The sequence below is a fragment of the Puma concolor genome, chromosome C2, assembly GCF_028749965.1.
Source record: "Puma concolor isolate L17-30 chromosome C2, mPumCon1.1.hap2, whole genome shotgun sequence".
Taxonomy (NCBI): Eukaryota; Metazoa; Chordata; class Mammalia; order Carnivora; family Felidae; genus Puma; species Puma concolor.
In genome coordinates, this window is record NC_141675.1 from 385,284 (window position 1) to 398,889 (window position 13,606).

A 13,606-nucleotide genomic window follows, 5' to 3' on the forward strand; every position below is an offset into this window, starting at 1 on the left:
TATGAAACTAAAATACATATCTTAAAATATGTATCTTTCCTGTAGATGGTCAATGTGTTGTAGCTATACTCACCAAGTAATGTTCTAAAAATTTTACTTTTCAAGAAAAGAGATTTAACTTTTAAACTGTTTAGGTGCTTATTACAAATGATCTATACGGAAAACCCCTGAAGTCTTGGGGTATCCAAACTGTATATAAACAATATTATACTGTCATATTTCACTGAAACCAATTTAAATCTGTATGTAAAATTTGTTTAAAATGTTGTGTTAAGATAAGTTTCTTTAGGGGCACCTGGGTGGCTCAGTTGATTAAGCGTCCAACTTTGGCTCAAGTCATGATCTCAAGGTTCGGGCTTTTGAGCCCGCACCAGGCTCTGTGCTGACAGCTCAGGGCCTGGATCCTGCTTCGGATTCTGGGTCTCCCTCTCTCTGTGCCCCTTCCCCAGTCACACTGGAGGTCTCTCTCTCTCTCTCTCTCTCTCTCTCTCTCTGTGTGTGTGTCTCTGTCTCAAAAATGAGTAAATACTTAAAAAAAAAAAAAGTAAGTTTCTTCAAGAAATCTAATGTGGATGATGACTGCTAATCTTTGGGGGCCTACTATGTGCCAGGTACCTGTGTTAAACATAAACACGTAAGTTTTCCCTCAATTTAACTGACAGTACTACCTTTGAAATCAGGTATACTGACTCCTACATTAGGTGAAGGGCTCTGGCAATCACCCCAGCCTCTGACTCCAGATCTCGGATTCCTAACTACTAGGTAGTTCCACTCCCTAGGTCGCTTGCAGGATTAACATACTATTGACTCATTAACTTTCTGACTATTGATAGGTATAATTTACATACATTCTTGTTTTACTTTGCTGACCGGAAGAGGAAAACAAAAAATAACAAACTGAGTAGAAATTTACCAACATTATTTTTCCTCTAAAAGCAAGTATGAAAAGAAAAATATTCCTATTCAGTTTTAGGGGAGGGAAACATACTGGAAAGACGCACTAACATCTCCCCTTCCTGACTTTTTGGCTGAGAGAAAATCAGTATTTTTAGGACTAGGGAGAAAAAATCGGGAGCATCAGGAAGGCAATTTTACTGTCCCTGGACAGTTTCTTTATGATTAGTTTGAAAATAAAAGCAGAGCCAAGCCATTAAGAAAGTGAAAGACAACTGACAGACTGGAAAAAAAATATATTTGAAATTCATGTATCTGACATGGGACTTGCATCCAGTGTGTGTGTGTGTGTGTGTGTGTGTGTGTGTGTGTGTTGTGTGTTGTGTGTGTGTATATGTACATATATGTATATATATGTATATTATGTGCATGTATTCTTACAACTCAATAAAAAAAACAATTAAAAAATGTGCAAAGAAAAAAATGGGTAAAGTGTTTAACAGACATTTATCCAGAGAAAATACACAAATGGCTAATAAGTACTTGAAAAAGTCACTAGGATCATGCAAATCAAAACCACAATGAGATACCACTTTATATCCACAGGAAGTCTAAAATAAAAAACACAGTGTAACAAGTGTTGGTGAGGATGTGAGGAAACTGGAAATCTCAAATTTGGGTAGTGGGTATATAAATACAAAATGATACTGCATCTTTGGAAAAGCAGATTTGGCAGTTTCCTAAAATGCTAAAAACAGATTTATATGAGCCAGCCACTTTGATCCCAAGAGAAATAAAAATGTATGTCCACACAAAAACTTGTATGTGATACAGCAGTGTTATTCATAATAACTAAAAACTAGAAACAACTCAAATGTCCATCAAAGGATGGATGGATAATTCCATACAACGGAATATTATTCGGCAATAAAAAGGAATGAAGTATTGATACAGGATGAGTACTATAACAGGATGAGCCTTGAAAATATTACACTAATTACACGAAGCTAGTCATAAAAAACTACATATTGAAGGATTTCATTTATGTGAAATGCCCCAAATATGCAAATCTACAGAAATAGAGTCAATTAGTTGTTGTCTGGTCAGCAGGAGGCATCCAGGGAATGCTAATGTGTTTCCTTTTTGGAGGTGCTGAAGATGTTCTAAAATTAGATTGTGGTGTTGGCTACACAATTCTGTGAATATAATAAACACTAATGCATTGCCTAAATGGCTGAAATTTATGGTGTGTGAAATTATTTCAGTAAAGCTATACAAAATATTTTTTAAAAAAGCAAAACAAAGGCATTGGCACCACAGTCTTAACAAGTGCCTCGATGAAAAAGCCATCAGCCTAAAATCCAGTACTACTGGACCAATTATAACGCTTTTCTAGAATGTTAACTATGTGTGAAGATAAACCTAGAGAGTTCCAATGATATCTGAAATGTCAGCATTGTCAGGTAATAAGATGTTTTTGAAGACTGATTGGTGAATATACATTACTCTTTTCATTTTATAACTCAGGCACATTAAAAATACCAAAAATACTCTTAGCCCTTTACCTAACCTGCATAAGTCCCAGTAGTTCACTGCATATGAAATTAGGCATAGATGTATTTAAATTATTATTATCATTTTTAATTTGAGACAGAGAGAGAGAGCATGAGTTGGGGAGACAGACACAGGGAGGGAGGGAGGGAGGAGGGGAGGGAGAGAGAGGGAGAGAGGGAGGGAGGGAGGGAGGGAGGGGGAGGGGGAGAGGGGGAGAGAGAGAGAGAGAGAGAGAGAGAGAGAGAGAGAGAGAGAGAGAATCCCAAGCAGGCTCCACACTCAGTGTGATTGCACGAACTATGAATACCTTAAGACCACTGTAAATGGGTGAACTGAATTTGAATTATATCTCAATAAAATTGTTAATAAAAATTTTTACAAATGATTAAGTTTAGCTGCTTTAAAACAGAATTTTATTTCCAACTAAGAAACAGAGATTCATAGAAATCTCATCTAAGTGTTTCCAAGTTTATGTTTTGTTCCTATGGCAGAGAAACACCTTCTATGGCATGGTCCCCAAATCGCACAATTATTTTGAAAATAAATAACCCCACTGATTCTAAAAACTAAAATAAAGAAGTTACAGCAAAAAGTAGTATATATATATACTTTGTGTGTGTGATTCCTAGTAATCTGCAGGGAAATAGTATAAGGAGTTGAAACATAAATTGAAATGAGGTGTTTATGAATAAACAAATCTACGTTTCCTCTGAATTTCTGATCATTTTAAAAAATTGTTCTTAATTTTATTTATTTATTTTGAGAGGGGGGAGGCAGAGAGAGAGAGAGAGAGAGAGAGAGAGAGAGAGAGAGAATCCCAAGCAGGCTCCATGCTGTCAGCACAGAGACCAATGTGGGGCTTGGTCCCTCAAAACGTAAGATCATGACCCAAGCTGAATCAAGAGTCAGGCGCTTAACTCACTGAGCCACCCAGGTGCCCCTAAAAAAATTCTGCTTTTAAAACTTCTTTTGATTGTAACCTACAATAAGAGGTACATTTTACATATTGACCTGGTACACATATATGGATATATGTACCTGAAATGAAAATTTTATCAAATAATACTTCATCTTACCACCTGTAATGTATGCTAATGTTTTCTTTCCTATTTCATTGGGGAAAAGTTACCACCTGCTAAACAGCTGGTAGTGTGAAAAACACTCCCAAGTTCAGAGAGGTTTCTGGGCTGGCAGGGGTGGCTGAGATGTTTGGCAAATCTGGCACAGCGGTGACATACAGTAGGCACTCAAATGTTTGTTAGATACGTGGCAGTGATAGAAACGTAAATTTAGGACAAACTACTGCAGGAAGGCAGAAGTGTTTTCTGGATCTCGACTCTACATGAAATTACTTCCAATTCAAACACCTATGAGGTGGCTGGGACTAGAGAAAGCATTAGTTTTCCAGGCTTATTGGTTAGAGAGAAACAACTGTAAATAGATTAATAAAGTTCTTTTACTAGGAACCACGTGAAAAACCTATGTGTCGTGTTCATTGTAATGGCAGCCTCTGTACTTCTTATGTGGCCTGCTATAAAATATTCTAACTTATGAATTATAAAGATCAGGGATATAGCAGGGATGAATAAAATATATAAATATTCCTATTGTTTTACTCCTATATATTTATAAGCTATGTCAACTGGTTGAAATTCTTTCATTTATTTCCTTTGTGCACCCTCAAGTGGGCATACTAATGTGCAAAGAAATAAAGATATAGTAATTAGAAATGAGAAAGAACACGTTTCAAAAGAGAGAACAAATCTGTGTACACCATTATCTTTGACTGTATCACTGCTCCTTTTACATATTTAAATGCCTAGTCCTAGACACTATGCAAGGATTCTTGGTTAGAAAATTGAAGTCAAAACCAAGATTTCAAATATAAATTTTTAAGATGCAACTTACTTTTGTAGTGGGTTCTGGCTTTGAGCCATAAACAACTCCTTCCCAAAGAAGTAATTAATCTTCTAAGAAAGGAGAGCTCAATAGGGATGTTCTTTGAAATCATGAAGTCTGCCACGGAGGATGACATACCAAGACTGTTGCTTTCTATACAGGCATCTAGAAGTTTATTAAAAAGAAGGCTGTACTGTGAGACCTCCACAGTTTCTGGAAAACAAAAAGGATATAATGAAATCAATCTATCTTAGTCTCTCAATCTTCCCTCTCTCACTGCTTTTCTTTTCCCTTTGCTCCTGTTGGGATTTTCCTACCCACTATGGGAGTCACAGTCGCTAAAATGCAATCATATATTCTCTAAGAAACAAGCATTCAACAAAAGAAACCTCCTTCATTTACTTTGGAACAAAGAAGAAAGGAACCTTGTAACAATGTGGGTGAAACCAGAGGGTATTATGCTAAGTGAAGTAAGTCAGGCAGAGACAGAGACCTGTTTTCACTCATATGTGGAATTTGAGACACTTAAGACCATGGGGGAACAGTAGAGAAAAAAAAAAAAGTTACAAATAGAGAGGGAGGCAAACCATAAGAGACTCTCAAATACAGAGAACAAACTGAGGGTGGATGGGGAGGTGGGGGCAGGGGACAATGGACGATGGGCACTGAGGAGGTAACTTGTTGGGATGAGCACTGGATGTTGTGTGTAAGTGATGAACCACGAGAATCTACTCCTGATGCCAAGAGCACACTGTATACATGTATGTTAGCGAAGGTGACAATAAATTATGCTTAAAAAAAAAAAGGAAGCTTGACAACTATCGCAGAGGCTACATTAACACCGCTGTCTGTGATTCCACCTGCGACTGCATCTGCTCTCCCAAATGAATGACTTGCACAGTTCTGTTTGCACTGTCTACAGTTCAGACCTCAGACTTAATTTCCCATGACTAAAAATAAACCACCGCCTCTAATATTCTCTCAAATTAAAAACAAATCCTTTATTAGGTATTTATCCTTCTTTCAATTCCTCACTTAGAAGAAAGTGAAGTCACCTTGGAGACTGTGAAATCTTTTATTCCCTGTATTGTCAGTTCAATCTATGACCTAGATTTTGGTCTTTATCACTTCATCTGTAGCATCCTTTAGTGATCCAGGCCTAAGCAAGAAGTTAATCTCCTTACCTTTTAGTCTCTTCCTAAACATCTCCACCAATGGAACTTTCCTAGAACATGTACTCTGATAAAGCACTGTGGGAGGCCCTCAGGTTAACATTCTCATGAAGTGGCAACTTGCCACTCTGAAAGCATTACTCAGGTTCATTTTGATCCAAAGCTTTTGCTCATGTTTCCCTTAACATGGACCCCCTCTGGTCTACATAAAACTTGAGTGTCAGGATTCGAGAACACTACCTACTATTGTCCACATTAATATTCCCTTTCTTTGAACTTGTCATTTCTTCCATTTATTTCATATTTTCCTATGTTCCAAGGTAATGGAAACTAAGCTCTGTATTTAATGTTAAGTAATAAAAGAAAAAGTATTCTTAATTATTCTAATGCAATGAATTCTTTTACGACACAAAACTTGCTGGGGCATTATTGTTTGCTGCAGACCTGACAGAGAGGGAAAGGGGACTGATGAAAACAGTTGAGGGAGGGAATGGCTGACAACCCAACGGTAAGCATCTCTGCTTTTGAAAAACAAAAACAAAAACAAAAACAAAAAAACAACAAAAAAGAGAAAGAAAAAAGAAAAACATATTGAATTTGCAGAGAACACATTTTACAGAAAATAATTTCATTAAAAATATATGCTGGAATATAAAACTCAACCAAAACAGGTGGAGAATGGTTTCTTATTTAAACACCAGATGGACATTAGAATTGAGGCTTTTAAAAAACATACCTTGAGAATTTTGAAAACCTGGTAGATTTTGCAAAACTTCAAATGTCTGTCTATAAAGGCTCTTGGCTAAGATTTCATGTGCAATTGTACAGAGCAGATTATGTCGATTGAGTACATCCAGTCTATCACAAGGCCACAGTGGTGTATTGATGATCCATTCTGATTCTTCCAAAAAGAAAAAAGTACTAATACTTTATACTATGTAAATTACACTTAAGAGTATAATTACAACTAATGTTTTCAAATATGTTTTGTTAAGTATCAAAATTTAAGTATGTGTATTCAGAAAAGATAACAATAACTCAAATTTATTAGAAACAACTTGTATAGTAATGGTCACTATCCTAAGGGGATAAAAACGAATGAGTACTTTGTTATACTTATTTTTTAATTTTTCATTTTTCTAAGTGTACTAACTCAGTTTTTAACTCTAAGGTTAATGTTTATTTTTACATGACAAAAATGTTTCTTTTGTAGTAAATTATTTGTTATAATGTAAAATATTTGTGTGGACAAGTTTAACAATTTTATAATAAAGAATAAATTAACTAGTTTTTGGCATTTTGGGGAACAGCTTCCCCCCCCACAATTTCTTACATAATTTTTATTACAAGATAGTTGATTTGTGCACAATATACAATGTATGTAAGTTATAAAAGCAAAATAACAAACTTTTATGCACGCTTCACACAGCTTAAAAAAAAGAGAATATTACCTATAATGCTGAAGTTCCTTAATTTCTGCCTTGATTTGCACATTGAGAAAAACAATAGGAGACTATCATACAGAACACTGAGGTACTAAAATATTAGAAATGTCAATATTTTATCATTTGCCTAATTCTCTCAATCATCATACACCAGATACATAAACGAAACGTTGTTATAACACTTAAATCATATTTCCCTGTTTTTTAACTGTACTAAGTATAGGAGTCACGTTTTCTTTTTCTTTGGGGGCCTTCCCAGCACAGTGAATACAAAAAGTATTGAAGGGAGATTTGGTAATTCATGTACACAAATGCCAAAATAAAGGCTTAATTACCCAGTATAACTTTAAAACAGGAGATGTTTTTAAATTAGTAGAGCCCATCTGACAGACTGATTGACTGACTGAATTGCCTCATGCTATGTGTTAGGCAATGTTTTACAAATATTGGTGCTTTATGAATCTTAGCTCATTTAAACAGATATTTCCATTAATTTACTTCCAAATCTGCTTAAACTTTACTTTATAGAGAAATTTAAATGAACTTGTTATCTTTTGAAAGACTGCATAAATCATTGGTTAAGCATAATTCCCATTTTCCCCCATAATTCCCCAAAGTAAAACCGCTAAATCACCATTCCTTATAAACTGAATTTTATTTTTATCAAATAAGTTCAATTGTTTTTTGTTAATGTCTATCTGGTGGTAGATATGTCACACTTACAAAAAGTAGACTATGTGGACCTTTCTCACAACAATTGCACTGTTCTTTAGTACTCATTTTTTATTGTTAAGGTAGAATAATGGTCACAGTTTTTGAAAGAATAGATGGTATTTTAGGAGCTTCATTTTGAAATCTTACCAAATTGTGTAGCTATATTAAAAACTCTGAATAAGCTGGTCATTTTATGTACTAAAGTTAACTGAAACTGGTAATTGGGTAGTCATTTAGACTTTTAACTAATCCACCCCATTCACAACTCTATCAGCATAAACACTTTTGAGAAATTTTATAAGACCTCTTATGAGAATTAAATTTTGAAAAACAAAAACCAGTTTACTAGTGTACTTTAATACTAGTTTTATGGTGATAGAAGTCCTTATTGCATTAACCCTCATGTTTTTCACTCTTCGACAGTTGGGAATATTTTCCATTTGTCTAAAAAGTCTGAGTCAAAATGCAAGCAAATTTTCTATAATAGCCATTCTTTATCCACTTACCTTCCAACATATGCATATTTAGTCATTTGACTCATGCAAGATTTTGAATACAAGGCACTGAGAATATGAAGACTATTAATATGAAGATGGTCTGCAGTGAATGAATTTCCAGTGTAGTCAGTGACACTATCAAATAACTATCCTTGACTACCATAGTGAATGCTACATATACCATAAAAAATATCTAAAGATACCTTTCTCCTTTTTATATATACATTTAACATAATCCCAATCAAATTTCCTTACGGAACTATATGAAAAACTCAATAGCTGAAATTCACCTAAAAGAATAAGCACTTGAGAATGTGAACAATAATTTGGAAAAGAGGAGTGAAAGTGGTGTTGCCTAAATAGATATTACAGATATTCTAAAGCTACATTAACTAAAAAGAGTTTGGTGCTACCATAGAAACAGATCCCTGGGAGAGAAGACAAGTATAGAAACACACCTAAGCAGATACAAGATTCTAATAAATGATAAAAGTGGCATTTTAAATAAGTGAGTAAAGGGTGAGTTGGGACATTTTGGGGAAATAAATACAATTTTGTTCCCATTTCATATCAAAATTTAAAACTAGTAATGAATGAAAAGATTTGAAGAACATGGGTAAATATATAATTTTGAGATAGCTAAGGAGTGCCTAAACCATGATACAAAACAAAAAGTCATGGGAATAAAAGGTATAGCAAACGGAATATAGTCAACGGTATTGTAATAGTGTTGTATGGTGACAGACGTATAGCTGTGGTGAACATAAGCATAATGTATAGAGATGTTGAGTCACTATGTCACTATGTCGTACACTTGAAACTAATGTAACATTGGTGTCAGGTATACTAAAAAAAAATGTATTAAAAAAATAAAAAGCTATACTAAAAAGAGAACACTAAAAAAATAAAAACAGTTTATGTTAGGTAGAAAAAATGTCAGGTGGACAACAGAAGAAAAACAAAAATGCAAAAAAAATCATAAAGTTAAAGGAAAATGAAAAGCTGAGAAAAATATGTGCAAATATCCAACAGATGAAGGACTAATATCTTTAATATGTAAAACTATCATAATACAAAGGGACATAATTTACAGTATAATATTTTCTAAGTGTGATATATACATCATTGATGATAAGTACCTGAACTGATTTTTAGATCACATTATAATGTTAATAACCTATTTGACTGTGTACTATAAAAACTGTAACAATAAAAGAGTGCATCAAGTATAAAAACCACATTAAACAGGCAATTTCAGAAATACTGTTCAGGATGAGGCCAAGCTGGTTGATTTACTTCTAAAATAATGTTTATTTAAAAAAATTATTTTTTAAAGTTTATTTACTTATTTCTGAGAGAGACAGAGAGAGAGAGTGAAGGAAGGGCAGAGAGAATGAATCCCAAGCAGGCTCTGCATGGTCAGCGCAAAGCCCGATGTGGGGCTGAAACTCACGAAGTGTGAGATCATGAGATCATGACCCGAGCTGAAACCAAGAGTCGGACGCTTAACCAACTGAGCCACCCAGGTGCCCCTAAAATAATGTTTATTTAAAAAATATAAACAATCACAGAGGTGCCTGTGTGGCTCAGTTGGTTAAGCGTCAGACTTAGGCTCAGGTCATGATCTTGCAGTCTGGAAGTTCGAGCTCCCTGTTGGACTCTGCACTGACAGCTCAGAGCCTGGAGCCTACCTGGCATTCTTGTGTATCCCTTTCTCTCTTCCCCTCCCCTGCTTGCATTCTGTCTCTCTCTCTCTCAAAAATAAACATTATATATATATATATATATATATATATATATATATATATATATGTATGTGTGTGTATATATATATACACACACACACACATATATATATACACACACACATACACACACACACACACACACACACAATCACTACAAAAAATTAAAACAGAGAAGTATAAAGAAGAAATTAACAAAAATTGAATATCCCATCACTGAAAATGACCAGTGTTCACATTTGGTGAAAATTACCTGGGAAAGAAGTGTTAATGACCTAAATAATGGCTATGCCTACATAAGTAGTTATAAGTGAAACTGCTGTATGAAAACAGAGATTAAACATGGCCTGGCCTAACATAACATTGTTCTGAACAGAGCTATCCACTGATTGAAAATAAAGATGATGCAGTTTTTAAATATTAACATTGTTTATATGCTTATATTAGTACTGCAGTGGCAGTCACTGGTCTAGGTGTTCAAGCTAAACTTTATGCTAAATTTCCTATATAAAAAAGGGTAACACTTTCCTAAATAAACAAAAAAACACACACACATCTATGCTTTAAACAAGTCTAGCCTAAAACAATATAGATGGACCTTGAGAACATTAGGCAAAGTGAAGTAAGTGAAATACAGAAAGAGAAACACTGCATGATCTCACTGGTATGTGAAATCTTAGAATCATAGAAAAAGAGATTGGATTTGTGGTTACCAGAGGTGGGAGTGGGGGTGGGGAAATGGATGAAGGTGGTCAAAAGGCACAAACTTCCAGTTGTAAGGAATACTGGAGATGTAATGTACCATAACACGGTGACTATAGTTAACATTGCTGTATGACATCCAGGAAAGTTGTTGAGAGTAGATCCTAAGAGTTCTCATCACAAGGGAAAAAATGTATTTTTCTTTTTTTTTTCTATCTATAGGAGATGATGGATGTTAACTATATTTATTGTGCCAATCACAATTCACAACATATATGTCATTATGCTATACTCCTTAAACTTACACAGTGCTGTATGTCAATTATATCTCAACAAAACTAGAAAAAAAAACTAAAACAAAAACATCTCCAGCCATTTCCTCCCTAGGAAGGTACAAAGAGAGTTAAATGTAGAAAATCCATAAATAATACATAATAAAAATGGTAATGCTTGTAGCATTGGTTAACACACTAGGGGAGTGACTTGAGGAAGTGTGGTTTAGGGATACAGGGGAGGTGTGAGAAATGCCCACACAAGAGAGCTATAGGGTAGTGGTCTTCAAAGTGAGGTCCCAGACTAGCATCATCATCAGTAACCTCTGAGAACTTGTAAGAAATGCAAATTCCCAGGACCCATCCCAGATTTAATGAATCAGAAAATCTAGGAATGGACCAAGCAATCTGTGTTTTAACAATCTTTCAGGGTGTTCTGATGGCCAACTTTGAGAACTACTGTCTCAGATTTATAAAAACAAGATCAGAATCACCACTTTGCTCAGGTGGCTGACTAGGTCAGATCCAGGTCTGTTTCTGTGGTTTGTGCTTCCTCCCTGGTTGCAATTTTACAAAGTCCATTTAAATGAAAGATTAGGGAAATAACAGTGGTATAAGGTTTTAATATATGGACTCTGCAATCAGACCTAGATTGGAATTGCTGTGTGATCTTCTCTGTGCCTCAGCGCCTTCATCTTGGGATACCATCATCTACTTAATAGGGTTAGTGTTGATTAAATAAGAGGACACAAGTAACACACTTAGCACAATGCTTGGTATATACCAAATAATTACATTATTATTAAATCAATAATGAAGAGATATATTAAAATTTGAAAACAGACCAAGAGGGGCGCCTGGGTGGCTCAGTCAGTTAAACGTCTGACTTCGGCTCAGGTCATGATCTCGCAGTTTGTGAGTTCGAGCCCCACGTCGGGCTCTGTGCTGACAGCTCAGAGCCTGGAGCCTGCTTTGGATTCTGTGTCTCCCTCTCTCTGACCCTCCCCCACTGTGCTCTGTCTCTCTCCATCAAAAAATAAATAAATGTAAAAAGAAAAAAAATTAAAAAAGAAAACAGACCAAGAACATGAATAATCCACAAAAGAATAAGTAAAAATGGTAAAAAGGGGAAAGAGTTAAATTTTCTAATAAGCAATTAAATGCAAAGTAAAGCAACAAATATCACTTTTTCTCTGTCAAACTAGCAAAGAGAAAAGAAAAATAGTATTCAAGAAATAGTATTGGTGAGGGTGTTTCATAACATGCATCTTCACACGCTGGTAAGACTAATTACTACAAACTTTCTAAAGGTGTAGGGTACTTTTATATTCCACTTGCAGAGATAAGACCTGGAATGGAAAGTATTGAATGGCCAGATTAGGGATTGCATAGACTGGAAAGTACCAGTCTGTCTGACAACTAAAAACCATAATATTCGGCACTAACTCTTGGACTGTTTATATGCACCTATGACCCCTAGAAGGACAATGTCTTTATAGAAGAGATACCTATGTAATAGTTCTCTAGGATTGTCTTACAAAGGGAGGGTTTCTAATAAACTCAAGATAACTTGATGCAAATCTGAATGGGAATAAGGGCAAATCTACCAACATTTACCAAAAAGCTTTAAACTGCCTTATCCTTTAACCCAGCAATTGTCAGAATTTATCCTAAGGATGTAATATTAGCAGGAATGTTTAGCATGGATTATTATTTATGATGGACATCTGGAAACAAGCTAGATGAAGAAATGTGGGTCTATGGATATATTTATGTATCTACATTTACACACTTATATATATTTTTTCGTAAGATGGAAAACTAAGCATCCCATTAAGTGACATTATAGAAGAACATTCCTTTACACAGAAGATGTCCACAGAAAGACTGTTCCCTAGGGGCGCCTCGTTGGCTCAGTCGGTTAAGCGTCTGACTTCAGCTCAGGTCATGATCTCGCGGTCTGTGAGTTCAAGCCCCACGTCGGGCTCTGTGCTGACAGCTCAGAGCCTGGAGCCTGTTTCGGATTCTGTGTCTCCCTCTCTCTCTCTGACCCTCCCCCGTTCATGCTCTATCTCTCTCTGTCTCAAAAATAAATAAACGTTAAAAAAAAAATTAAAAAAAAAAAAAAAAAAAGAAAGACTGTTCCCTGAACAAAACAATGCAAGGTACAAAAGGACTCTGTGTAGTAACGTTAAAGTGGTTAACAGTCATTTCTGGGTGGCCTGAATAAAAGGAATTTTTATCATCAGTTTTTCTTATCTACCTTTTCCTACTGGTTGCTAATGAACAGTGTTACTTATGTTGAGGCAATAAAATTTATTTTAAAGTTCAAAGGCAGCTTCTCAATAAATGGCATAACTTTTTACAAAATGTATATTCTAGGGAGTTAGGACACTTATTTTTCAGCCTCTAAGCCATGATTATAAATTATGGTTTAAAGGCTTTTTTTTTTTTTACTCTGGTAAGGGGAGAAGGCAGGAATTTATTGTTCATTTGCCAAGATACAAGCTACTAGTGCTGAGAGTTTTAAATGTCAAACTGAAAAGCCAAAACAATAGATTTCTCATCATAAAGTCTGCCACTAACTAAAATGAGTAAAATATTCTGCATTTCTCCTACACAAGTAATGTATAACCCTTCTATAAAAAGTTTAGTAGGTAATAAGTGCACAGGTTTTCAAAAGGAAAAAATATAGAGAAATAAGATGGCAGA

The 13,606-nt window shown here is 35.1% G+C and overlaps 1 protein-coding gene across 6 annotated transcripts in view; it reads right to left on the reverse strand.

The window, feature by feature from the left end:
- Nucleotides 1-3,551: 3,551 nt before the first annotated feature.
- TOPAZ1 (testis and ovary specific TOPAZ 1) overlaps nt 3,552-13,606 on the reverse strand; it is a 94,254-nt gene continuing 84,199 nt past the window's right edge. For 2 of the 6 annotated variants that reach the window (XM_086720273.1, XM_086720272.1), the window contains exons 18-19: nt 6,256-6,420; nt 3,557-4,560 (exon numbers count right to left, since the gene is read on the reverse strand). In XM_086720273.1, coding sequence (XP_086576399.1) covers nt 4,313-4,560; nt 6,256-6,420 — 413 coding nt within the window. In that variant the 3' untranslated portion in view covers nt 3,557-4,312. Of the gene's footprint in view, nt 4,561-6,255; nt 6,421-13,606 lie in introns of all 6 variants that reach the window. The other 4 variants (XM_086720271.1, XM_086720270.1, XM_086720274.1 and 1 more) reach the window with 4 other exon arrangements.